This window comes from Cinclus cinclus, chromosome 13, assembly GCF_963662255.1.
Source record: "Cinclus cinclus chromosome 13, bCinCin1.1, whole genome shotgun sequence".
In the NCBI taxonomy this organism is placed as follows: domain Eukaryota; kingdom Metazoa; phylum Chordata; class Aves; order Passeriformes; family Cinclidae; genus Cinclus; species Cinclus cinclus.
The window spans coordinates 9,588,350-9,612,009 of NC_085058.1; the positions used below are offsets into that span (position 1 = coordinate 9,588,350).

Consider the following 23,660-nt stretch of genomic DNA (forward strand, 5'->3'; position numbering starts at 1 on the left):
GTCCGGCTGCTGGGCGCCTCGGGACATATGCTCGCCTTGCACTGCCGGGCACGCCCGGGGTCCCCGGCGGGGGCTGCCGAGGGACGTCCCTCCCCATCGCACCCCCCGGCCGGACCCCGCGGGACCTCGGGAGTGGTGGGGGGCGTGCGGGAGCTGAGCCGCAGGGCTGACCCCGGGACGCAGCGCCGAGGGGTTCTCACCGCCCATCCCCAGGCCGAGCAACGGGAAGTTTCCCCGTAGGGCACCTGAGAGGAGCGATACCGGGGCGGGGCGGCTGCGGGATAACGTGGGTGCAAACGGCGGGGAGAGCGGGGGGCACGGCCTGCGGGCGCCCCGGGGCAGGACGGTCCGGTGTCACCTCCGGAAGCTCCCGGTGAGGTGAGGAGGCTCCGCGCTCACGGAAAACGCGGAGTCACCGAAGGGGCGGGGCGGGTGTCCCTGCCCGGCGGGGCGGGGCAGGGCAGGGCGGAGCGGAGCGGAGCGGAGCAGCCCTTTGTGCCCGGGGCGGGGCCGGCCCGCAGCTCGGGACAGCGGCACCACCGGCTCTGGGCGCCGCCGCGCGGGGCTCGCCCCATTAATAGGGGCGGTGACGTCACGGGGCGGGGCGGCGGCGGGAGGGGGTGCCGCGCGCATGCGCGTTGCGGGCGGCGGCGGCGCTGCAGCACGGAGCGGTGTCGGAGCGCGGGGCGCAGAGAGAGCCATGGCTGGGGATGGCGAGGGACGCGGCCACACACCCGCCGCGGCCGCGGCTGCGGGGCCCGGCCTGAGGGAGCGGCGGCCCTAGGACCGGCCCGGCGGCGCCAGCCAGCAGCGGGGAAAAAAAACAAATAAATACATTGCCACGAAATAAAAATTAAAAGGGGGAAAGAAAAAAAAAGAAAAAAAAAAAAAAAACAACCAATCAACCAACCAACCAAAACCGGGAAACCCAGCAGCCCGGCAACAGCAGCAGCAGCACCGCCACCAGCAGCCCGCAGCGCTCGCCCGCCGCCGCCGGCCCGCGGGAGAAACCGGCCGCCGCCAAGAGCTCCGGGACGCCCCGCCGCCCACCAGATAGATGTGCGGTCCCGCCGCCCGCACGGCCGACGATGAACGCGCAGCTGGCGATGGAGAACATCGGCGATCTGCACGGGGTGAGCCATGAGCCGGTGCCCGCCGGCGCCGACCTGATGAGCGGCAGCCCCCACCACCGGAGCGCGGTGGCCCACCGCGGCAGCCACCTGCCGGCCCACCCGCGCTCCATGGGCATGGCGTCCATCCTCGACGGCGGCGACTACCACCACCACCACCGGCCGCCCGAGCACGCGCTGACCGGGCCCCTGCATCCCACCATGACCATGGCCTGCGAGACACCCCCCGGCATGAGCATGAGCAGCACCTACACCACGTTAACCCCTCTGCAGCCTCTACCTCCCATCTCGACGGTCTCGGATAAGTTCCCTCACCACCACCACCACCATCACCACCATCACCATCCCCACCAGCGGATACCGGGCAACGTGAGCGGCAGCTTCACGCTCATGCGGGACGAGAGGGGTCTGGCGTCTATGAACAATCTCTATACCCCCTACCACAAGGATGTTACCGGCATGGGGCAGAGCCTCTCTCCGTTGTCTGGATCGGGCCTGGGGAGCATCCACAATTCCCAACAAGGGCTGCCCCACTACGCTCACCCCAGTGCCACCATGCCCGCCGAGAAAATGCTCACCCCAAATGGATTTGAAGCCCACCACCCTGCCATGTTAGCCAGGCATGGCGACCAACACCTCACCCCCACCTCCGCTGGCATGGTGCCTATCAACGGGATCCCACACCACCCCCATGCCCACTTGAATGCCCAGAGCCACGGGCAGATCCTGGGCTCTGCCAGGGAGCAAAACCCGTCTGTAACTGGTTCGCAGGTCAACAGTGGAAGTAATTCAGGGCAAATGGAAGAAATCAATACCAAAGAAGTAGCTCAGAGGATCACCACGGAGCTCAAGCGGTACAGCATCCCCCAGGCTATCTTCGCCCAGAGGGTGCTGTGCCGCTCTCAAGGGACGCTCTCAGACCTGCTGAGGAACCCCAAGCCCTGGAGCAAGCTCAAATCCGGCCGGGAGACCTTCCGCAGAATGTGGAAGTGGCTCCAGGAGCCGGAGTTTCAGCGGATGTCTGCTCTGCGGCTTGCAGGTGAGCCCGCTGCGGGGTGGTCGGGGCACGGCAGCGGCAGAGCGGGGCCTCGGGCCTGGGCAGGCCGCCCCAGTCCTTGCCTGTCCCTGGAGAGCAGCACCGATCCCCCGCTCCGCCACTCCGTTTCTCTCCCTTCCCCTCTCCCTCTCCCGGCTCGGCGCACCGGCACCGTCCGGTTCCTCTGCGCCGCACTCAGACAAAGCCGAGCCGGGGCTCGGGCTGCGCAGTGTGGCGCCCCGGCTCCCCCCGTTCCCCGGCCGGGGCGCACCCGCCAGGCTCTCCTGCCGCCGGCAGAACGACACCCAGCGCGCCCGGTAACGGGACGCCGCCGAAAGCCGCACCGACCGGCGGCAACGCTGCCAGGAGCGCGGAGGGCGAGGCGGAAACGCTTGAATTGGCGGATGAACCGGGCCCGACCGGGCCCACGGACGGGATGCGGGGGAGCCCCGGTAATGCGCCGCCGAGAGGAGTTGGTGTGTCTGCTTTGTGTCGGGGACGCTGGGCTCAGGTCGCGGCGGGGCTTGGGGCCAGCGTCCCGCTCAGGTGGGGTGAGCCGGGACAGGCGTTTGGCGTGAATGAGCCCGGCCCGGCAGACGAGCAGTGGCTGAGAAATGCTGTTGGCTAAAATAGTTGGATTTTTTTTTTTAACTGGTTGTACTTATCATCAGTCCGCGGAGTTTGAGTTTCGCGTGGATGTCTCTGCGTGAGACAAGCCGTGCGTGTCGTGGCTTCGCTGCTCCGGAGCCTCACCCCGCTGCCGGCGCTTGCTGCCCGGTGTGCTCCGGAGCGGTCCCGTATTGTCTGCTCAGAGATGGCCGTCCCGGTCCGTACCTGTGCTCTGCCGCCGCCTCCCCAAGCCCTCCCGTCTGCGCTCCCGGTGCAGAGCCCGGGTTTAATATACCGCGAGTGAGGGTTTGTTAATTAAGTGATAGGTCTCCATTAATTTGTCCCTGGAGAACGCAAGACAGTCAATCCGAGTTGGAGCCGGGCTCACTGATCCGTTTCACAGGCAAAAATAAGGGAAGGGCCAAATCTTTCTCCTTTCAAAAGCACAACTGCTCTTGCGCTTTCGACTACCGCGTCGGTGAGAACTTCCCTTCCCTAGCGTGCAGGGATGCAGCTGGGCCACCACCGTGCTCCGTGCCTATTTTCAGTCAACCACCTTGTTCCAGAAACCTAAAGCAGAGCTAGGAAGGGTCCCTGGCAAGGCCTCCCTCCCCGCTGCAGCTGGCCCTTAGGTGCCCGCCGGTGGGAGGACGTTGCTCTCTTTGGCTTCCACTCCTGCGGAATCAGTTTCAAAGGTCTGAGCTCTCAGAAACTGCCCTTTCCGCCTTCCCTTTCTCAGCAGCTACCCCGCCAGCGAAAAACTCTCGTCTTGCTGGTGCTACCCAGGAGAGGCGGTTGGAGTTTATGTTTCCAATATCCCCGTAACGATTGCTAAGGCGAACTTTCTTCGATTTGGAGCGTGTTTTTACGACAATTTGGTCGACCTGAATCTCCGCTCATTTGCATAGATCGATACTGGAAACAACCCCTCGATTGGGAGCCTGCTGGCATCCCTTCCCTGGCGCTGCCGGCCGGGAAGCTCTGCCAGCCCCGGCTGCAGCAGGGCCGGGAGGGAGGGAGGGAGGGAGGGTGGCGGCCGTGCTCTGCCCAGCTGCCGGGTCCGGAGGGTCCCATTGTTCGCTTCTGCCCCCAAACCGCCCCTTCTTCCAGCCACCTCAGTGCTGCCCTCTCATAAACGGATCCCGGTAATCCCGTTACAGAGACAAAGCCTCATTATTCCGCCTTCCCTTTCCGATGAAACCCGAAAGCTGGCACCTTACAGAAACAGCTTCCCCGGGGCGAAGAGGGGCTCGCAGCACGGGGGGGGGGGGGGGCGGGTATCGTGATGTGCCGCCCCCACCCGGGGCGTCCCCGCGTCCCTCGCAGCCAGGCCGGGCCCCGCAGGGCTCTCCCCGTGTACCGGGGGCTCCGGGCCTCGCCGGGCGCTGCCCACCTGGGCTCCGGCAGCACGTGGGCATTTGCATGGCGCTGCGTCCCTGTCAGTGGGGCGGTCCCGGGGCCCCCGCCCCGCCCAGCCTGCGCGCCCCTCCGCGCCCCTCCGCGCTGCCGGCGACCGGCTGTAAATGCATAAAGTATCGATTGTATTTTGTGCAGGTTTTAAATTTGTGATGATCTTACTAAGTGGTAAAAATCCGCCCCGATTGATATCGATGTATGAACATCAATTCAAAATAACATAAATTACTACAGCCGACGCAAATTAAATTTCACGTCGAAATTATAACTCGCTCCCGAGCGTTTAGAGAATTATCAGGTAGATAAATACCCAGCGCCGCCTTCATTTCTTCCCTTTCTGATTTCCTCAGACAACGACCGTGAGGCAGTGAGGGGGATGGAGCCTGCTTATTTTAGGCCTCGCGGTCTCGCCTTGCACTTTATCTTGAGTATTTGCCCCTTCCAGCCGTCCCTGGGGGATTTCTACCTCCCAGATTACAGAAGCTCCGACAAATAGAAGAAAAATTGGTAGTTACATGGAAGCAGGATTGAGGTCTTGACACTTCCTGGGCTGTCTCTTGAAATGTAAGCAGAACTGCTAATTGCAAAGCTGACCTCTTCCAGCCTCCATCTTATTCATCCCATCTCCCTCCTCTTCTCTGTTCTTTTTTCCTTTGTCTGTCCCACTCTCTCTCTCCTCTCTAACACTGAATATTTATCTATTTGGCTGTCTCTCTGTTAGTCTTCCCTCCCCCCCCCTTGCCTTCATTGACATTTGGAAGGGCTGTGAACGGACTCCGAAAAAAATAAATACAATTAAAAGAAAAAGTACATCCCTTCTGCAGCCTGCTGGGATTTAAGGCTGAATTATTTCAGTTTGGGTTTGTTTTCGTGTGTGTGAGAGAGGAAACAGGGGAGGATAAAGGAAGAAAAAAAAAAACAACCTGACTTTGTCTTGTTCAGGAAAAAATAACCTGCTTCGAGCCATTAATTGTTGTAACTGTGACTGCTCGCCGGCCTCGCACGGGCCCGCCGGTCGGGAGAAAGCGTAGCGGCCGGGGAAAACGCAGCAAAAGCACATTTTGCGAACGCACCAGAGGAGTGTAAGGGAGCCCGAGGCTCCTTAGGATCTACTGCCGGAGGGGGTCCTTTGCTGATGTGCGCCCTCTGAGCGAGCTCGTCCCGAAGGGCCTCTCCTCTCCGTGGGGCTGCCCGAGCGGGTGTCAGCGGGGAAAGGCGCCGTGGGGAACCCGCGCTCGCCCGCGGCTCTCAGGAGGGGCCAGGCCCGTCCCTCAAAATATGCTCCATGTTTGCCTGCGACCTGACTGGTATTTTTCATAACTTCACCTCTTTTCTTCCCCTCTTCTTATTCTTTCTCCCTGCTAATATGATTCCCGGCTAAGCTGAAGCCTTGGGAAGCCGGCAAGAAATTCTCGCCAAATTAACTGTAAAGAAATCGATGGAGCGTTTTCCACATTAAATATGAAATCTAATGACGCCGTTTGCACCTCTCGCCCACCGCCGCCCCCGAGCGCGCCGGGAAGGTCGGGGCCGCCCCGGCCCCGGTGGCCTCATTAGGGGCTGTTTAATATTTACCCTGAGGGCACTTTGCATAAAGGCGTTTGCACCAGGGAGGCGGGGGGCATCGACCGGGGCCTTCACGGCCGACACTCTGAGCGCGGACCGGGACCGGGGGACAGGCCCTTCCCCGCCGGACCCCACGGACCGCCCGGACGGGGACAGCCCGGGCCTGGCTCGGCGCACCTTGGGCCGTGACAGCGGCCGCTCCGCCGCTGCGGTGCTTGGGCCGAGGGTGGGAGGGAGCAGCCGGGGGAGCGCTGGGGCGCACTTGTTTGCCGGCCGTGTCCTTCGGCGGGATTGATTTACAGCCGCGTTCGCCCTTCGTTAATGTTTGCCCAGCGGGAGGAGGAGGAGCGGGGCCGGGCGAGCCGCGTTCCTCCGCACCGGGCCGGGCCCGCCCCGCGCCCGTCCTGGCAGAGCCCCCGCCCCCGCAGCACGGCTCGGCCCCTGCTTGTTTGTTCCTGCGTGCGTTCTCTGGGTTGTTTGTTTGTTTTAATTACCCGCCGCGTGGCGAGGCGGCGCCCGGGGGCCGTGCCCCGGTCCCACCCTCGCTGCCGTTTGAATCGAGCAGCCCCAGAACAGGGCCGCTCCCTCCCGTGGGTGCCGCCGGGGCCGCCCCGGGTCACACAGCCGGGCCGTGGGCGCGATGCCCGCCCCGACCGGCCGGGGCCATCGCTCGTCGCCCCTCGGCTCCCGGGGGTTCTGCGCCATCTACTGACCGCGGGCGGGCGGGAGCGGCCCCGCCGGCCCGGGGAGCACCCCGACCTCACCGGGCAGCGGCGGCGGCTCCGGGGAGCGCTGCGAGCGGAGGGCCCCGCGCCGCCGCCCGGGCTGGCTCCGTCCGAGTGAGGCCCTGCCCGGCTTCAGCACCACGGACAGCGCCCGCCGGCGCGCCCGGCCCCGCAGCCGGGCCGGGACCAGCCCGGCCCCCATCCCGGTTCACGGACGATGCCGCCCGTAACCCGGGCGCAGGTGCTTGTTGAGCCTCCCCACGGCTGCCGGCCCCGATGGGGAGCAGCATCGCATCGATTACACGTAGGGGCAGCCGGCAATTAGTGCCGCGGGGCTGCGGCGAGCGCCGGGCTGAGCGCACGGGCTGAGCGCACGGTCTGCCCGCGGCAGGAGCGGCTCGGTTGCCGGCGGGACGGAGCCCTGAGGGCACTAGTTTTTGGGACCAGCGCCTTCGAACGGGTGCGTGGCCAGAGGGGAAGCGAGCTTTCCCCATCACGGCAACTCAGTCAGCCAGAGGGGTCGGGATACCCCAGGACGAGAGGAGAGGTGCGTGGCACCAGGACTGTGCCCGCTGCAGGTGCCCCTGGTAGGGAGCCCGGGCTGGCATGTGCAACCTCTCTTTTAGACAGCCAGGGAGGAAGGTGATGTTCAGCTTGAGAAAAAATCATCTGGAAATCCACAGGCCAGGTATGCTTCGGTGCCTGGCTTTTCCTGTACCGGCATTAAAACACCGCTCCTGCTTTCCCTCAAGCAGACTTCACCTGTCTGCGTAGCCGAAGGGTCCGCACGAGCTCCACACAAGGGACAAATTAGCTTCCAGGGAGTTCTAAGGTGGCTGAAGCGCAGGAGCTGTTGCTGAAGTGCCGGTGAATTTAACCTGAAGACTACTGGGGATCGAGGGGAGTTTTTCCTGAGGACCGGGACCCAGCATGGCCGCGTGTCAGGTGCTTCTATGAGCAAATCGATAAATGTCGATTTGCGTTTCAGACATAAATCTACCTGGATTAATCATACACGGACAGAGGAGTGACCGATGCTGACAGTCTCTCTTTGGAAACGCAGCTGACTTGAGCCGTTTTGCTTAAGAAGAAGTCAATTTTATGGTGCTGAAAGATTAATTTATAGGAACAATTTATTAGCTGAACAGTAGTTTTCTTTCCCCCCCCCCCCCGTTTTAGAGCGATAGAAAGCCCCAGTGGTGACATTTTCCCTACCGCCCAAAAGGCATTTAAAGCAGCACCGCGGGCTGCTGCGGGGTGAGGAGCGCGGCGCTGGCGTGTGCAGGCGCTGGTGGAGCTAGAAATGCTGCTGCTTCAGATAGAGCAAAGTATTGAAACGGATGGCACGGGGGGCTCTTCCTTAACGCCCCGGTTCAGAAGCCACTGAAGCGAGCCCGGTTTCAGTTTTTTGGATGTTTTTAGAGTGCAGAATTCTGCGCTCGTCACCTGCACTACACACCCGTCGATAAGTACTGAGCCACAGGCGGGAGAGTTTCCAGCAACCCCTTTTCCCCCATTTCCCCCCGCACAGGCAAGCTGCCAAACGGCTTCCTTAATGTTCCCCCCCAACCGGAGGAACTTCTTTATGTCATTACTGACTTATTTCTCCTTTATTTGAAACATATCTCGTTATTTTGAATATATTGGAATTGACGGATTGCTTAAAAATTAGAGCCGGGGAAGCGGCGGCCGGCAGGAGGGGAACAAGAGAAAGACCCGGGTTTTTCAATGAATCTGTCGATTCTTAATGTTGCAGTGAAAGTTTAGCAAGGGATCGCGTCGCTTCCACCTCTCAGAAACTCAATTTTCGGCTGCTGTAGCAAAGTCTCTGACTGGGGATGCGGGAGAGAGAGGAATGACCCAACCTGGCGCCCGTGTCAACACCCGAACGCCTCGGAGGTCCGCGGGGGGATTCGGTCCCGCAGCTCGGAGCCGGCATCAGCGGGCCGGGGCCGGCGGATCCGGTGCGGCTCCGCGCCCGGGGGTGTCCCGCGGACCCGCGCGGGAGGGACACGGGCGGGGCGGGGCTGCCGGGCGGGCCGGGGGCGGGAGAGCGGAGGGGGTGAAGTGGCTCGGCCAGGTGAGGAGCGGGCGGTGCCCGGGCCGAGTGGGCCGGGTCGTGGAGGCGGGGCGCGGCGCATAAGCGGAGCAGAGCGCAGCACGAGCGAGCGGAGTGGTGTTTTCCAGCCTGCGCTCTGCGGCGTGTAGCGGAACGGGGCGGCTGGCGCTCCCCGGCGGGGTGCCGTGGCCCGGTGCGGTACGGAGCGGCGGCGCGGATGAGGAACCCATGGCGCAGCGCGGCCCGGTGTACAGCGCGTGGCGTGGTGCGGGGTCCGCGGCGTGGTAGGATGCCTTAGGAAATCCGCGGAGCGGTGGGATACGATGCGCGCCCCGCGGTGGGGTGCGGTAGGATGCCGTGCGGTGCGGTCCCCGTGGTGGGAGAACAGCGGCCCCCGCAGTGGGATGCGGTGAGGCGGGATACAGTGGGGTATGGTGCGGAACGGTGGGATGCGGTGCGATAGGACACAGTGCGATGCGGTGGGATGAGGTGCGGTGCCGTGGGATGTGGTACTGGCCCTGCGGAGCGGTGGGATGAGATGCAGGGGGATGCGGTGGGATGAGATGCGATGCGGTAGGGTAGGATGCGGCGCGGGCCCCGCGATGCGGAGCGGTGGGATACAGTGGGATGGGACGCGGTGGGATACAGTGGGATGGGACGCGGTGGGATACAGTGGGATGGGACGCGGTGGGATACAGTGGGGTGGGACGCGGTGGGACGCGGTGGGACGCGGTGCGGAGCCCCGGGCGGCGCTCGGCGGGGAGCGGGCGCCACCCCGCGGCCGAGAGCCGCCGGTGCCGGTGCCGGGCGGGGGGCCGGACGTGGCCGACGCGATTAAAATATTGATGTAGTAGCAAAAATCGTTCATTAAGGCAATTTAATCTTTGCTATTAAATGTCCTTTCAATTCATTTGGGGCAATTAAGACGCAGTTTAAGTGATTAAATTCTAATTACTTATGCTAGGCAAAGAAATATTTGTCACAGTAATATGGTTAACTAAAGACCTAGCTGAAAAATTTTAACATTTGCTTTAAACGATATCGCAGGGAAATCATGTGCCTCGCCCTGACTGATCCACTCAGCAACATATTCTGTAACCGTGATGTCAGTTTGCTGAAGTGGTTACAGATCCATCAGCACTGAGTTTGTGTAAACCCCCGAATCCTGAACTGCTGAGTCAGCAGTCCTCAGTCAGATTCACTTCATTATTCCGGGGGCAGCAAATTAAGGTCACTCATTTTAATACAGTGCCCAGGAGTGAGATTTTATCGTTCTGGCTCAGCTGGGATCTGTATGTGGGTGGGGTGATGCCATCCTTTGAGCTTCCCATATACAAACGTGTTTTCATCTCTTTTGATGTTATGAAACAGCAAAAGAGTATTCCCTGGATTTGCTGGCAGAGAAATGATATATAGATCAAAAGATCTCTGGGTATATGGAAACACCTACACCCTGAATAAGCGTAAATACAAATCACTAGAGAAGCAAGTGCCAAATACTGAATAATACCAGGGTTAAAAAGAATTTAGTGTGGGCTCAGACATTTCAGAATAGAATGTACTCTTTTCAGCTGAAAGGAGAAAGCTTTGGGGAGCAACCTGTGTCACCATGTAGGCTGTCATCGCTAAAAAGCTGTGAAGGGCCTTATCCCACAGTGGGCTGAAGCTGAAGGGAATGCTCTTTCAAGCACCAGTGCTGTCTGCTACCTGCTGCAGCTGGAGCTCATGGCCACGAGCTCCCTCCATATGTGGAGGCTGTCTCATGCAGCACGGCTCCAGAGGGATTCCATTTCCCAAGCACCTTTGAAGACCCTGGGGCAGGGGCAAGAAGGACGGGACAGGGCAGGGGACCACTAATTGGTGATGTATCAGAGTGAATGTCACCCAGTTATTCAGGCCAAATAGATTTGATTTGCTTTAGTTCATGTGGTGACATCTAACCCTCAGGTAGCCTGTGCCTCATATGCCCTTTTATTTTGTTTTCATATTCCCCCAAATATGAAGTTTTTGATAACTGGGAATGATCTGTTGTTCGAGTGTCTCTCTGCATGCCCCAGAGTTGTTATTCACGTTATAAGGATGTAACTTATCACACTTTATTATGTGTTATTACCACCATGAATTTATCATAAGCTTTTGGCTACCTGTTTCTCCTGAGCTGCTATAGCCAGTGTGATTACAACTATCTATGATGGCCAAAGTCCTCAAGCTGTTTCAGCCTCCTGCAGAAATACTGCTGCTTTCTCCACCAGAAGGTAGAGCTTCCTATGAATATCCTTCAGGATATTCTCCAGTTAAAACCAGTGAAGAGTTTTCACTCTCCAAACAGGCTATTGGATGCTGTGGGATGTTTCAAAACTAGAAGCAGATGATTTGGAAAGGGATTCCTAGGTGGACACAGTTCAGAGTGTAGCTGAATTTTCTAGACCTGACACAACAGAGATTAGAAAATATATGTAAAGAGAGACTTTAAAAAGGCTTTTTATGTCTTTGAGACAGTCCTGTTCACATGAGGTTGGGATAACTAAAAGGCTCTTGCAAGAGGAGGGGTAAAAGACCAACACATCATCTCATACAAGGCACTTGGTGGCCATCAAGTGATAATGGCATGTGGTCAGCAGTGACCCAGGCCAGAGCTGGAAATGTGGCCGGTCACCCCAGGGTGAAAGATCTCATGTCTCATCATTGGTGGCCTGCACACAGTCTCCTCTCCATGTCCACAGGCTCTGAATTCAGCATGGCTGGGGAGACATTGTGTGTGTCTGGACCCACTCTGGGTGTAAACAGAGGAGAAAAGAGCTCTCTGCAAGCAGAGATCCCCTGTGTGCATTGGCTCTCTCCTCCACAGGGTGAGGAGGCTCATGCCCAGGCACTGGTGGGCTGTACTCTTCCTTTCCAAGAGCAGCTATGTTGTCATGCTGCTGGTGCTCCCCTCTGTGCCCTGTGTCCCGGCTGCCCTTCCAGCTACTTCGTACAGGCAAAAATCTGGTTGTGGCCACTGTGAGCACCTGTGCTAGAGCTCCTGCAGGCAGCTGGTGAGCAGTGTGACCCTCAGAGTGTGTGGCTGCTGCCTCAGCCTGGCTGGGCTTGTAGGGACACAGCTCTCCCAGTGCCAGGCCTGAGACCTCCCAAATCCACCATCTGCCTCGGTGCCTGCCCTTTTCCAGCCCCTGTCAGTGAGCTATGCTGTGGTGGCACCACAGTGGGCCACCAGCTGAGCAATGCCTCTCCCGGGGAGAATTGCCTTCCGACATCAAAAGTAGCCACAGGGCTTGGGGCAGAGTTTGCCAAGTAAAATTTTCCATTGTTGCTCCCTCTGCTTCAGTGACAGTTTTCCAGAAAAGCATCTAGCAGAACTCGTGGTGATATTTTATTATGTTCACAAACCACTAGAAATTAGGTTTATCGAGAGCATTACCAGTTTTATTCTTTGCTTCTGCTTTTTAGAAAGGAAAACTGGAGTTTACCAGAAACAGCTAAGCACATGTGCACACACCAAATGCTCCTGAAAATTTATGTATGGTAATCAGGGCTTTTTCCTTCAGTTTTAAAAAGAAATCCACTCTCTAGGGATGAAACACTAGATCAAGCATCAGGGTTAACACCTGAGCTTACTATAATCTTGACTTTTAGACTGACTGAATAATGTTGTTCGTATCACAGACAGGCAAAACATCATCTTCACTGTCTCAACCTAAAGATGCAATTAGTGCATTTTCATAGGGGGCATGATCCTGTTCACTCCCCTGGCAGAGCAGAACTAATCCCACTGTGCTGCACCCAGCTGAGGGCCACAGAAGAGCATCAACAGGCAGGAGCTGCAGAGGTGAGAGCCCACTTCTGCACCATGCACAGGCAGCTGGACCTCTGTGGGATGTACAGACCTTACAAGGTCTGGCAAGTTTACTTGACCAAATCCCTTGGGTGACTTAGAAGGAACAAAGGGAGACAAAAATAGATTGATAGGCTGTGTCAGGAGAATTGCAAGTGTCAAAAATATCTCTTGCTCAGGGCAGAGGAAGATGGAAGTGACTGGGAGAGGCCAGAGTTCAGGACTGAATTTATAAGGCTCCTTCTGGCACTGATAGTATTACATTGTCATATCTGCACGTGTGTTGCCAGAGTCAGGGTGACTCCTCCTTTATCCTCTGCTTTTCTTTTTTCTTAACAAGATTTTTTTAAAGGCTTTTTCAAAAGGCATAACATGGAGCATCACTCAGCCAGAGACAAAGAACAGGGCTGCCTGCAGCAGGGAGTGAGGGCAGGCTGTGAGCAGGGGTGTCCTGGGAGAGGTGCACACCTCTAGGGAGCACAGCACCCTGCAGAGCACCTAAATTCAGTGTCTGCACTGTGGGAGAGGGTCCACTCACAGTGCTCAAGGGCAGGGGCACAAGGACATCAGTGCAAATTACTGCTATTACCTTCTGCTATGTAAGATACAAGAGAGATGGAGCGTGTGATAAATTGTCGCGAAGACAGGCTCTGGTGTTTTTCCAAAAATACCATTTCAGCTGACATTAGGGGAAGACCTGGCATTAGGGTAGGGCCTGGCCAGAGCAGGCACAGCTGCTCTGCCTGGGCATGGCCTGGCTCAGGCTGCTGTCAGAGAGCCTGGCAGCCACACTTTGCCAGCCCTTGCCATGTGAGCTGGCCAAGCTCTGTGTCTCCTCTGCATCTCCTCCCACGTTGGAGCACATTTTATCCCATGATGTACATTTGCTCTCTGGCAAGCTGGAAGCTACAATTTATTATTAAAATTGATTGGCTCCAGTGCAGGGAAAACGATTGCAAGGAAACCCTATTACAGTTTTTCATTATCACCATTATTTATTTTTAAGTGCTATTAATATTCCTGAGCCTGGACAAGGCAGAAGATGAGAGGTGGTCTCGACCCCTGCTGCTCACAACCTGAGGCCTGGCAGTGCAAGGAACAGTTGAGCATGTTGGGAACTTTTTGCCCTCAATCTGCCTCTGGCAAATGCTAATGGAAGTAGAGCTGAAAATATTTGCAGAATGGTAAAATAGGTTTATTTATATCATAGGCTGCATAGGTTAGGTTTTTTTCTCCCTAGTAATGAGCTCTTTTTTCTTACCTCTGTGATGTCACTAGCATTAAGAGGTTTTTCATACAATTGAAGTTGAGGAACAAGGTATGTTATAAGTCTTGGGACTTTCTGTGGAAATAATTGTTCAGGAATACTGCCTTTCAGGAAATGAGCACAAGTTCAGGAAGACAATGTGTTATGCAAGCTAGTTTCACAATAGATGGTTGCTTTTTTGTTATTCCCTACTATTTCAGAGAGGTCATGTAGTAGCTTGTGACTGAAGCCCCAGAGGCTCTCATTGCTAATTGAGGTGGCTTTGTACCTACTGCTGTGACTGTCATTTGTGATGTGATGATTCACACTGAAGCATTGCACAGCCCTGACTTGGATCACGCTATCTGTGCCATCAGGACTTTGTGACAAATTATGATCCGGACAGAGTATCTAGGCAGAAGATGGAATTTGTGTGGTCTTTGAAAAAAGGAAGGTGTAAAGTAGCATGAGCAGAAATGAAGCACAGCAAATGTTGTCTGCCCTGGTTTGTCTCATTTTCTGAGCCTGTTAGCAGGGGCAGTCAGAGCTGGAAGCTGAGCTCCTGCAGCTGCTTTCCCAGGAATTTCTGATTATTGAATGGCCAGACATATGTGAAAGACTGAGATGCTGTTTGCATCCTCATTGTAAATATTTGTCAGTAAATAACAGGCTATTCTTGCAAAAGCATTTTTAATCCTTGATTTGCCAATGTTAACCTCCAGTGGGGTTGCAGATTATTTCAGATTACTTATTACTTATTACTTTCAGATTACTTATTATTGCAGATTATTTCAGCGATACCAATCCCCACAGTGAATTCAGCAGTTTGGCTTCAGCAGGGGCTCACATGCACAAGGAAACCTGGTTTTTAGCCCAGAAGCTCCATGGGGTTTTAGAGGTCAGGATGTAACTTCAAAGCTTTCTTCAAAGGTTTTCAGACAAAAATACCTGTAGGAGACATGAGTTTGGCAGCCCAGTCTATTTGATTGATGTGTGATTGTTTTAGAAAGAGTATGTGGCTTGAATATATATTGTTAGGGACATTTTCAAAAGCCTTTCCTCAGAGGGGAATGAGCCACCAATGTCTTGGTCCCTGCCTGGGCCAGCAGAAGGAGCCTTCACAGCTCCTGCCTCCTGATCTGTGCAGTTCCTCTTTCTCAAGTGCAAAAGGTGGATGACTATTTTTATACCTCCCATGAGCAATGAAATCCTCACACCAAAGCTGGCTCTCAGTAGTAATAGAAGCTGTAGGAAGGACCTTTGCAAAGTAATTTTCTGTTTTCATTCCAATAACCATGGTGTAAGTGGAGATACTGCACCAAATTCTTCATATAGTCACTACTGATCTCCACAGAAGCCAGACCAGACAAACACAGAGAAAGAACATTCATATTACCTTCAGAAACACTCAGTCTCAATCAGAATTAAAGGACATTGTTAGAGGAAAAAGGGAAACAGACAACTTCAGACAATTTTGAAAGTGAGACAGAGGAACCTGTCCTCCCAAAGAAGCTTTTATCCTAGCCAAAAGTTAACAAGGTGAGCTGGCAGACAGTCGAAGATGGAAAGAGGGATCTGGGAGTCTCCCTCACATCCCATCAGATCCTGCCTGGGAGGTGAGCTGGGAGGCAGATTTCTAATTGCAAGCACCTGTTAATAATGTAGAGCAGAATAACATCCTCAAAGGCAAAGAAGGAATGATAGATGGAATAAGCAATAATTCTATAGAGATTTACTATACCATTGGGGTTTTTTTTGTGACAAAATATGTTTTATTTTGTTCTGAATACATCTGACCTGTAAGACTGTAGTAGCACCCTGATTTCTCACAGTTCCTTATTTCTCAGTCAACAAAAACTACAGAAATTGGTTGAAAGCCACTGATAATGGTAAAAAATATGACCAAGGTTAACTGTAGAGTTCACTGAATTTCTACTCTACCTCCTAGAGATATTAAATAGTTAAATTTCCAGCACTAATGGGTGGTATCGAAATGTAAACTCTCAGTAAGAGCATTTGCTGAGTTTTAACAGACAACAACAAAGGTATTTTTTAACTTTTATTCTGTACACTTGTAATAGTTTATAATGAGTTAGAGACTGAAATGTCCCATATCCTCTCCAAATTTGGAAGCTGACATGAACAGTTCTTTTTCCCTAATTTGCCCTGTACTGTGTTCCTACATACTCCTCTGCCAGCCCTCTCTAACTGTCCTCCCCTTTCTTGCAGCGTGCAAGAGGAAAGAACAAGAACATGGGAAGGATAGAGGGAATACACCCAAAAAGCCTCGGTTGGTCTTCACTGATGTCCAGCGTCGAACTCTACATGCAATATTCAAGGAAAATAAGCGTCCATCCAAAGAATTACAAATCACCATTTCCCAGCAGCTTGGGTTGGAGCTGAGCACCGTCAGCAACTTTTTCATGAATGCACGGAGGAGGAGTCTGGATAAGTGGCAAGACGAGGGCAGCTCCAATTCAGGCAACTCATCTTCTTCATCAAGCACTTGTACCAAAGCATGAAGGAATAACCACGAACTAAAACCTCGGTGGAAAAGCTTTAAAAATAAATAAATAAATAAAGACAGACCAGGACCTCAAAATAGCAGGTTTATACTTAAAACTATTTGAAAAAAATATTTATAAGTCCAAAGAAACCAAAGACTTATTTCACCTGCATTATGACTTTGTTCTAAGACACACACTTTAGTAGGATGACGACTTGCAAAAAACAGAGAGGAAGAAGGAAGCGAAATGGAGGGAACGAAACGGGAAGCAAAGAGAAGAGGAACATACCACTGGTCTTACACCTTTGCCCATTATCTTCTTCACCATACTTGGCTGTTTAGTGGTTTGGAGCATAGTGATTTCCTGTCATTGAACAGACATCTCTTTGGATACAGCTCTTCATGTCCACAGCAGTTGCCATGGAGGTGTCTGGTGTATCTGTATGCGTACACGCCAGTGGGTAGGGACTTAGGGCTGGTCTCCAGAGGGGGCTGTGCCAGGGCACGGCCGACAAAGCGTGGAGTCGTCTGAATTCCTTGGAATGGTAGTGTGATTTTTCACAGTTTGAACTTGACTGGTGCAATGCCTTGAAACAAGTTCAAACTAGGCAAAGAAATTTTGAATGGTACCTAAACCAGTGCATTCTCTTTGTTTGTTAAGGAATGTTCAGATTTAAAAAAGGAAAACTATTCCATCCATAAAAAAAAAAATCGACTAGCTACCAAAGAACACATTTAATAATTATATTGCAGGTATTTTATTGCAATGATTTTAATATTCCAAAGCTATTTTTACACAAATACTATGTAGAATTATAGGTATAAACTAATCTAAGTGTATAACACATAAAACTTGTAATCAAGACTGTTATTTGCAATTAGTAAAACCACATTATCGTTTCTTTCTGTGACTGGCAAGAAAGAATGCCACCCGAGGAGATCACATCCCCTGGCAGAGCACGGGAACTGAGAATGGGATCCTGCTGCCATTGAACTCAGTGAGCTCCTTCCTCACTGACTTCAACGGGAGCACAAGGAGCTGTGTGTCAGAGCTGTGTGTGACACTGTGCCACTGTGTGTGTGCCACTGTATGTGACACTGTGTGCCACGGTGTGTGACACTGTTTGGCACGGTGTCTGACACAGTGTGTGTGGCACGGTGTGTGTGAGACACTGTGTGGCACGGTGTGTGTGACACAGTTTGTGTGACACTGTGTGACACAGTGTGTGTGACACACAGTGTGATATGGTTTGTGTGACACCGTGTGACACGGTGTGTGTGGCACACGGTGTGACACCGTGTGACACGGTATGTGTGACACTGTGTGACACACCGTGTGTCACTGTGTGACATGGTGGGTGTGGCACATGGTGTGACACTGTGACATGGTGTGTGTGACACACCGTGTGACACGGTGTGTGTGACACTGTGTGGCACATGGTGTGTCACACAGTGTGACACGGTGTGTGTGGCGCGTTGCGTGACACGGTGTGTATGGCACACGGTGTGACACTGTGTGACACGGTGTGTGTGGCACCGTGTGGCACACCGTGTGTCACTGTGTGACAAGGTGTGTGTGGCACACGGTGTGACACGGTGTGTGTGACACTGTGTGGCACACGGTGTGTCACACAGTGTGGCACACGGTGTGACACTGTGTGACATGGTGTGACACGGTGTGTGTGACACTGTGTGACACACCGTGTGTCACCGTGTGACACGGTGTGTGTGGCACTGTGTGGCACACCGTGTGTCACTGTGTGACACGGTGTGTGTGGCACACGGTGTGACACTGTGTGACACTGTGACACACCGTGTGGCACTGTGTGACACGGTGTGTGTGGCACACCGTGTGACACACCGTGTGGCACTGTCCCCAGGCGCTGTCCCGGGCTGGAGCCCGGTGCAGCCCTGGCGCTGTGCTCCCGAGTGGCTCAGCTCTGCCATCTAGCCTGCGAACAGGAGACCTGAGGCACTCAGGATGCAAAAATGAAAAGAACTGAGGGATGCAAAACCACAGGGCTCAGCGTCTGATCAATACCCCTTGACATCAGAGAGCTTTTCTTTTACCTATTGACTTTACCAGGCGAAGGAACGGTAACAGCTTTGAGGGCTCGCGGCCTTTTGCTGTCGAGAACAGTGGTAGGACAGCAGTGGAGGTTGGGCAGAGAGCTCCGCGGGGCGCTCCAGCAGTGCTTTGGGAAGGAGGAATTGTGATCCCTCGGAAGCCAAGAGCAAAATTCCCATGACAGCGAGGTACAGCCCGATGTTTTGTGGCTTTGTATCTACGTGTAGCAGGCTGAGCTTTTGTCCCACGCATTCTTTCTTGCTCATCTATTAGTCAGGATAATGCGTGAAATAGTTTCAAGTTTGCAGCTGAAAAGCTTTAAGCGCTTTGTTGCTAACAGACCCATAGGAGAGAAATCATCCCATTCCTACTCTGATGAAATTAAAGAGAAAAGCGTGCAACATCTGCATATTAAATTTTAATGTAAGGGGAAAATAGACTTTAAAAAACATACATGTGCCTGTTAGGATTTCTAACTGGTATTTCAAATTACTGTAGTAATTATGCTAGGTATATTAAATTCCAAAATAATCAAATATGCAGGTATAGACCCAATGCAAGAACTAGAAATAGATGATCTTACATCCAACCTTTTTGTTTTTAAGGGGAAAAAAAGGTAAAGGAAAATTCAAGGTAAACTAGAATCCAAACACTATAAATAGTAGCAGATCCTGGTTTGGGGGATGAAGCCCACTCAAAAATACCAGTGACACCAAAATAGAGCAACTTTTGTAGCACCAATTATTACCCAAGAGGACAGGGTCTAGTCAAGATTCAGGGTATACAGTTTATTTCCACCCAGTGTTTAGAATACAGGTGAAATATCTCTTTATTAAAATAAAGCGAAATAAACCAAATATTTTTGGCACTGAATATTTCTCCGTATTTCAGTATGTTAAACCCCCTTTAAGGCTGACAAAGCAATTATCTATGAAAATGGAATCTAATCTGGATGTTTTTTGAGTCTCTAGCTTACCTTAAATTTTAGCAATCTTTCTTTTGAAGTGTCCCATCCCCACAGAGACATAATTGACATGGAAACATTGATAAGATCACACATAAATTACCTTATGAATGCAGTCTCATTAGTGTAAGGTTAATAAAGGACAGTGATGACTAATGGTTTATTTTTTCCAGCAAAACACTGCTTTGTAACGTACCTATAGTTTAGAGAATAAAGCCTTATTTATTTAAAACTTGAGAATTTAAAAATGCAGGGAAATTCAAAGTACATTGCCGCATTTTTAGTATTTCCATTGTATTGTCTTTATAGACTACTTGCTGAAACCAAAGATAACTTTCATACCAGCATTAAATTTGCACCCAATATGCAATTTCAGGATCTCTGATACACACACATGCAAGCCCCTAAATAGGACTGTGTATATGTACATGCACACACATTTTTATAGGTGTATGTATGTATGTATACATGTGCACACGCATGTCCACACACACTAAAACTGATGCACAAGTTATAGATTTTAAGTGTTTTGGGTTTTTTACATGTCTCTTTAAGTAGATATAAACCTTTTGGTTTTCTCTAAGCCATTAGGAACAAACCACTCTTCCCATAAGCAATATTCGCCTCATACTCTGAATAGGCAAAGAACACACTTTTCTTTAATTTCCTTCAAAACACAAAGCAAATAATTCTGGAACTGCTCAGTCTACTTGGAAAGCAGTGTTACCTCTGAGCAGACTGCCCAGCCACACCGACTGAAGCATGGACAGGTTACCTGGTGCTCCCTTGCTCTGACTGGTGCCAATTACTCACCAGGGCATCCTTGATGGGGAGTTTCTTCTAATGCTGCATTTAACATTACCCAGGAAACCTGTCTCTGTCTGCTAGAGTTAGTCTTTCAGTTCATTTAATTCCTGACAAAATTAGTTTCAAATTTGACAAGAGGATCTAAAACTCTGCCAGGAAGGATTAGGAGAGGGAGCAGAACTCGAAACAGTTTGGGAGCATCAGGAGATGGGGCTTCAGTCAAAGGTGACTCCAAGGGCAAGAGGGCATTAGGAGCATGCATTCAGCTAACAGGATGCATCCAAACATGACCGCAGTGACCCACAGGGGGAGGCTGGCCAAGAGGTGAACTGTCCACATCCATCCCCATTGTAAATGGCATAATTAGATTTCTAGGAAAAAAAGAGCAAAACAAACAAACAAAAAAAAAAATTATCCATTCAGACTGCCCCACAGCGCTCTGTTAGCCCTGCATGGCTTTCCAGGGCCACAGCCTCCTCTCCTTACTCAGGTAAAGCAAACCCCACCAGAGCCAGCCAGCCACGGCGCTTTTGCTTGAGAAGTTGCTCCTGCACACCCCATGCCAGGAGCAAATTCCCGAGCGGCCGGGGTGGCCTGGCATGAGAGCAGCCCCAGGGCTGCCCGTGGGCACCGCTGCTCTCCTGGGATTTCAGGAAGAGGCTGCGGTGGTGGTGGGCACTGCCCCAGGGGCTGCTGCTGCCCAGAGGGCTCGGAAACACTGCTGAGCTTATACCAAAGAGTCTTAGGACACCTCTCCTCACCTGAGTTGTAAACAAGACATTTTTACCCCCCAAAACGTTCCCTCTTTCTACTACTCTTCCTCCTATCCTTCTCCTCTTCCTCCTCCTTTGTACATAGGGATGAAAACTATGCATTTAGCAAACAAAGAGAAAGCACTTACCCTTTTCTATCTCACTGCGTTTGGGTGCATTCAAAGGCCCAGGGGCTAATTTTGAGACTTTGCTTAGCCTCCTGGTTTATTATTGTGGTGTGGTTAGCTTTACAATACATTTGGTAAGTATTTGCTAAAGACAAAGAAGCAAAAGGTAAGGAATAGCTACTTCCACGTGTTAAAAAAAAAAAAAAGAAAAAAAAAGAAAAAAAAAGTGTGTAAAGATCTACTATTTATAGTGTGAACCAAAGACGCTACCTCACTCGATTTCCATTGGTGATTTTAATCACATTGATGATACCAAAGAATACCAAAGATTTTTCATGCACGGCCTTGGTCTGGAAAGGGAACTCATCCTCCTTCTTACCCCCATCCCCAACCCCCTTCCTCACCTTCACTCAGTGTGTAACCTTGTCTTCATTCTTAGTGGTAATGCTAATAACCTTACAAATACTTCTCTTGCTACAACTGCTACTACTGACGATGATAAGGATAATAATAATAATAATAATAATAATAATAAAGCTCTTGGCAAACATGTTGCAAACTTTGTAAACTCATAGGACGAGTGCCTTGCTTGAACCAAAGTGTTAAACCGCTGTTGACCTCTTTATCTCTCACCTTATACTCTTTGAATACCTCAGCCTGTTAGAAAGGCCACTAATGAAAAAAAGGAATAATTCTTCACCGTGGTGCTTTTTGCCGTGCAACCATGCAATGAAACTTTCTTTGATACCAAAGGAAAATATTTTTTTCCACTTTCTTGCTGACAAACCAAAGGTTCCCTCTTCTGTCCCCCAAAGCAGCTTGAGTCCCTCAGCCCAGACAGGCCGTGCATCGCTTTTACCAATTCCTCCAAATACCTCATAGTAATAAATCTTTAGGGTTATGTTGTATAGAGAGTCTATGTGATAAGGCAGAACTTACTAGTTTGATAATTGTTAAGGTTACTTAAAAAAAAAAGCTTTATAATTCTTATTTATTTTGTAGGGGTTGTTTTGTTTGTATGTTCCTTTTATATTGTTTGGTTTGGGTTTGGGTTTCTTCTTTTTTTTCCTCTTTTATTTTTGGCAGAACTTCTCTGTTATACTCAAGGAAGATCTTATTCCTGGGAATATTTCAAAGTGGGTAAAGATCGCTGTTTGCAATGAATGCAAGAAAGGGAAACATGGCTTCGATTACTTTTGTTTCAACTAGGATGCTTTGTGTTTGCTAGTCGATGTTCTTTTCACAGGGTAAAAAAAAAAATATTCTCTGCTGTGATAAATGGTTCCTATTTTTTCTCTATAATGTGCTGTGACTTTTAATTTAATTACATTTTGTATACGCTTATTTAATCACTGCTTTAATTTATGACTATGTAGTTTTAAAAAAAAAATTGTATATAGTAGATTCAAAAATGGCCAAAGCTTTATGTTACAATCTTTTCATTCTTGATGCTGAGATGAACTGAAGAAGAGTGCTTCTCTTGACTGCAGGGTGTATCTTCAGCCTTGTCTTGGCATGCACTTCCACCCGTGTTACAAACACTGCCAGGTTACCCCCCAGGCCTCCCTTCCCCCCAACTTGTACATGCCAAAATGAGTGTTTCAAGGTAGTACTTTTGTCACTTAGAAAGCAGAAAGGCATTATTAGCGTGTTTTTCCTTTAATTTATTTGTCTTTTTCTAGAAAGATTGCTTTGTGGGTGAGACCCACACATCCAAAGAATTTAAAAGTCGTTTAATGTTCAAAAGCACTGGCATTTGTGAGAGATTTTGCTGAGTTTTTATTTTCCTTCGCCATTCGCACGGGTAGCGCAAGCAAGTAGCAGGCGCGGGCCTTGGGAGAAAAGCGGACTTGAATCTGGAAACCTTGCTCAAGGAAAGGCCTTTGTGGCGGGACAGCACGGGCTCGGAGAGCTCGGGGCCACCCCTGGGCCACCACCAGGCCACCTGCTCCCCAGACAGGGCCTGCAGGCAGGGATGGCATCCTTGGGGCACAGCTGGGCTCGGGGGCTGCAGCAGCGGCAGCAGCGAGGTGCCCCGGCTGCAGGGGAGCACACAGGGACTGTGCTGAGTCCCCACGATGGGCACAGAGCTGCCCTGGCACCCCTGCAGCTCCAGGCAGGACAAGGCAGTTCAGAGATGGAAAGCAAAAAAAAAAAAAAAAAAAAAATAAGAAAGAGTAATGACAATGATACTTCTGCAAAGCTGATGATGGCATCACGGCACAGAGAATAGGATGCCACTCGCTTGTGTTTTATTTTGCATAAAGACTAGATTCTGGTTCAACGAAATGTTGTGTACTGACATGGTTTTTGATGGCTGTAAATATTTCCTTTCCCGTGCAGTAGCTGAGCCCCAGGTGTACCTCGTTTTGCTTTGAGGGGATAGTGAGGGGGTTGAGGGAGGGAAGGACAAGGGCAGGGTCTGAGCTTTTGGTCAGAAGTTACACGTTCTAGGTACATTTTTATACTTCAAATATTGAAATGGGCAATAAAGACCCTCTGAAACGAAGGATCATTAAATGATCTGTTGGTGGGCATTGGCTCAGGGTCTGCTTTTAATACAGGGGCTAATGCTGTGCAGTGAGTTCTGCTTCACATGGAGGGGGAGGCGAAGTATTAGTCTGTGACCAGCATGAGCCATCGAGCGCTGACAAACTGTGCTTAGGGAGCCGCGCCTGCCTGTCCTGTTCCGCTAGTTTGATTTTTCACGGAATGTTCTGCATTTACTGCACTTACCGCATCCTCACCGTGGGGCCGCGTTAGTTTTGCAGCCTGACCCGAGCAGCGGGGAATGTTCGGTACAGCCTTGTCTGAGA

At 51.8% G+C, this 23,660-nt stretch overlaps 1 protein-coding gene across 1 annotated transcript; it reads left to right on the forward strand.

The window, feature by feature from the left end:
* Positions 1–288: 288 nt before the first annotated feature.
* On the forward strand, positions 289–16,141 carry ONECUT1 (one cut homeobox 1). The gene is made up of 2 exons (XM_062501524.1): positions 289–2,169; positions 15,849–16,141. Exons 1-2 carry the CDS (start codon positions 1,089–1,091, stop codon positions 16,139–16,141), a joined length of 1,374 nt encoding a protein of 457 aa, XP_062357508.1. The 5' UTR covers positions 289–1,088.
* The last annotated feature ends 7,519 nt before the right edge of the window (positions 16,142–23,660 follow it).